The sequence below is a fragment of the Ceratina calcarata genome, unplaced genomic scaffold, assembly GCF_001652005.2.
Source record: "Ceratina calcarata isolate Rehan_Ccalc_2016 unplaced genomic scaffold, ASM165200v1 scaffold5092, whole genome shotgun sequence".
NCBI classification, from domain to species: domain Eukaryota; kingdom Metazoa; phylum Arthropoda; class Insecta; order Hymenoptera; family Apidae; genus Ceratina; species Ceratina calcarata.
The window spans coordinates 1-1,057 of NW_017175446.1; the positions used below are offsets into that span (position 1 = coordinate 1).

At 39.0% G+C, this 1,057-nt stretch overlaps 1 protein-coding gene across 1 annotated transcript; it reads right to left on the reverse strand.

Moving 5' to 3' along the window:
* Positions 1-655: 655 nt before the first annotated feature.
* On the reverse strand, positions 656-994 carry LOC108628184 (26S proteasome non-ATPase regulatory subunit 10-like; the record flags this gene model as incomplete). The annotated part of the gene is made up of 1 exon (XM_018029935.1): positions 656-994. A coding segment is annotated over exon 1 (339 nt), but the record flags the coding sequence as incomplete, so codon positions are not given.
* Positions 995-1,057: the final 63 nt, after the last annotated feature.

Below are 1,057 nucleotides of genomic sequence, written 5' to 3' on the forward strand. Positions count from 1 at the left end.
AGCACGGGAAGAGGACAAGTCCTGCTTCCAAGTTCGAACAAACGTCGAAGACAGATCCGGTATTCAGAGTCGTTGCTTATTCTTAAGATCGTTTTAAGAATTTGTTATCCTTGTCTGTCCCATATTTTCAGTCCTTGTCTTGTACAGGGAATAGGGACTTAAGCAAATGCTTAAGACGATCTTAAGAATAAACAACGACTCTGAATCGAGTCTGACATCTCTGTAAACATTACCTCATAAGATTAGACACAAAGAGCTAGGAATAGACTCGTAAAGCGATATTCGTTAGGCTGAATCTAAATAAACACCATTATCGCTCGATTTGTCGCCTCGATCCGAGTGGTGCCTGAGACACACCTCTCGGGCGCAAAGAGTTAACGTATAAAGTACAAATAAGCTTTCTGATTGACATACTCATCAACACCCAGCAAAAATTATTGTATCGATCTAATTCTGCTGGATACTCTCCTATGTTGTGGGTACTCACTAAGCGAGAAGTTTTCGAAATATTTCTATTGTGCGAGGAAATGGGTTAAAATGTGTATTTCTGTGTTTTGTAATATGATAGGAATTTAACTTGAGGACACATTTAACTGGTTCTGGTGACAAAATGTTACTTCATAAGAATATTAAAAACGAATTTCTGAATTTTTACCATTTCCAAGTTCAGTTCCTGCGAAGACATGTGTAGTAACGTCGAGCAGTTGTATTTGGTATTCACGTCTACTTTCTTGGGCAGCAACAATATCTTAACCACTTCTAAACGACCGTACGCTACCGCTAATTCTAAAGCTGTTCTATTCTTTCCATCTTTAACGTCGATTCTTGCTTTTTGATCCAGTAAAAATTGCACGATATTACAGTGACCATTGGCTGCTGCCAAATGCAGAGGCGTACCATGTATAGACTTAGCATTGATTCGTGCTCCTCTTCTTATCAAGGTTTCGACGATTCCATCATATCCTTCGTATGCCGCGAGATGCAAAGGTGTCATACTAAACTTTCCATCAGCATTAACGTTAGCTGCTTGTGATATCAATCCATTTACTATCTCTTT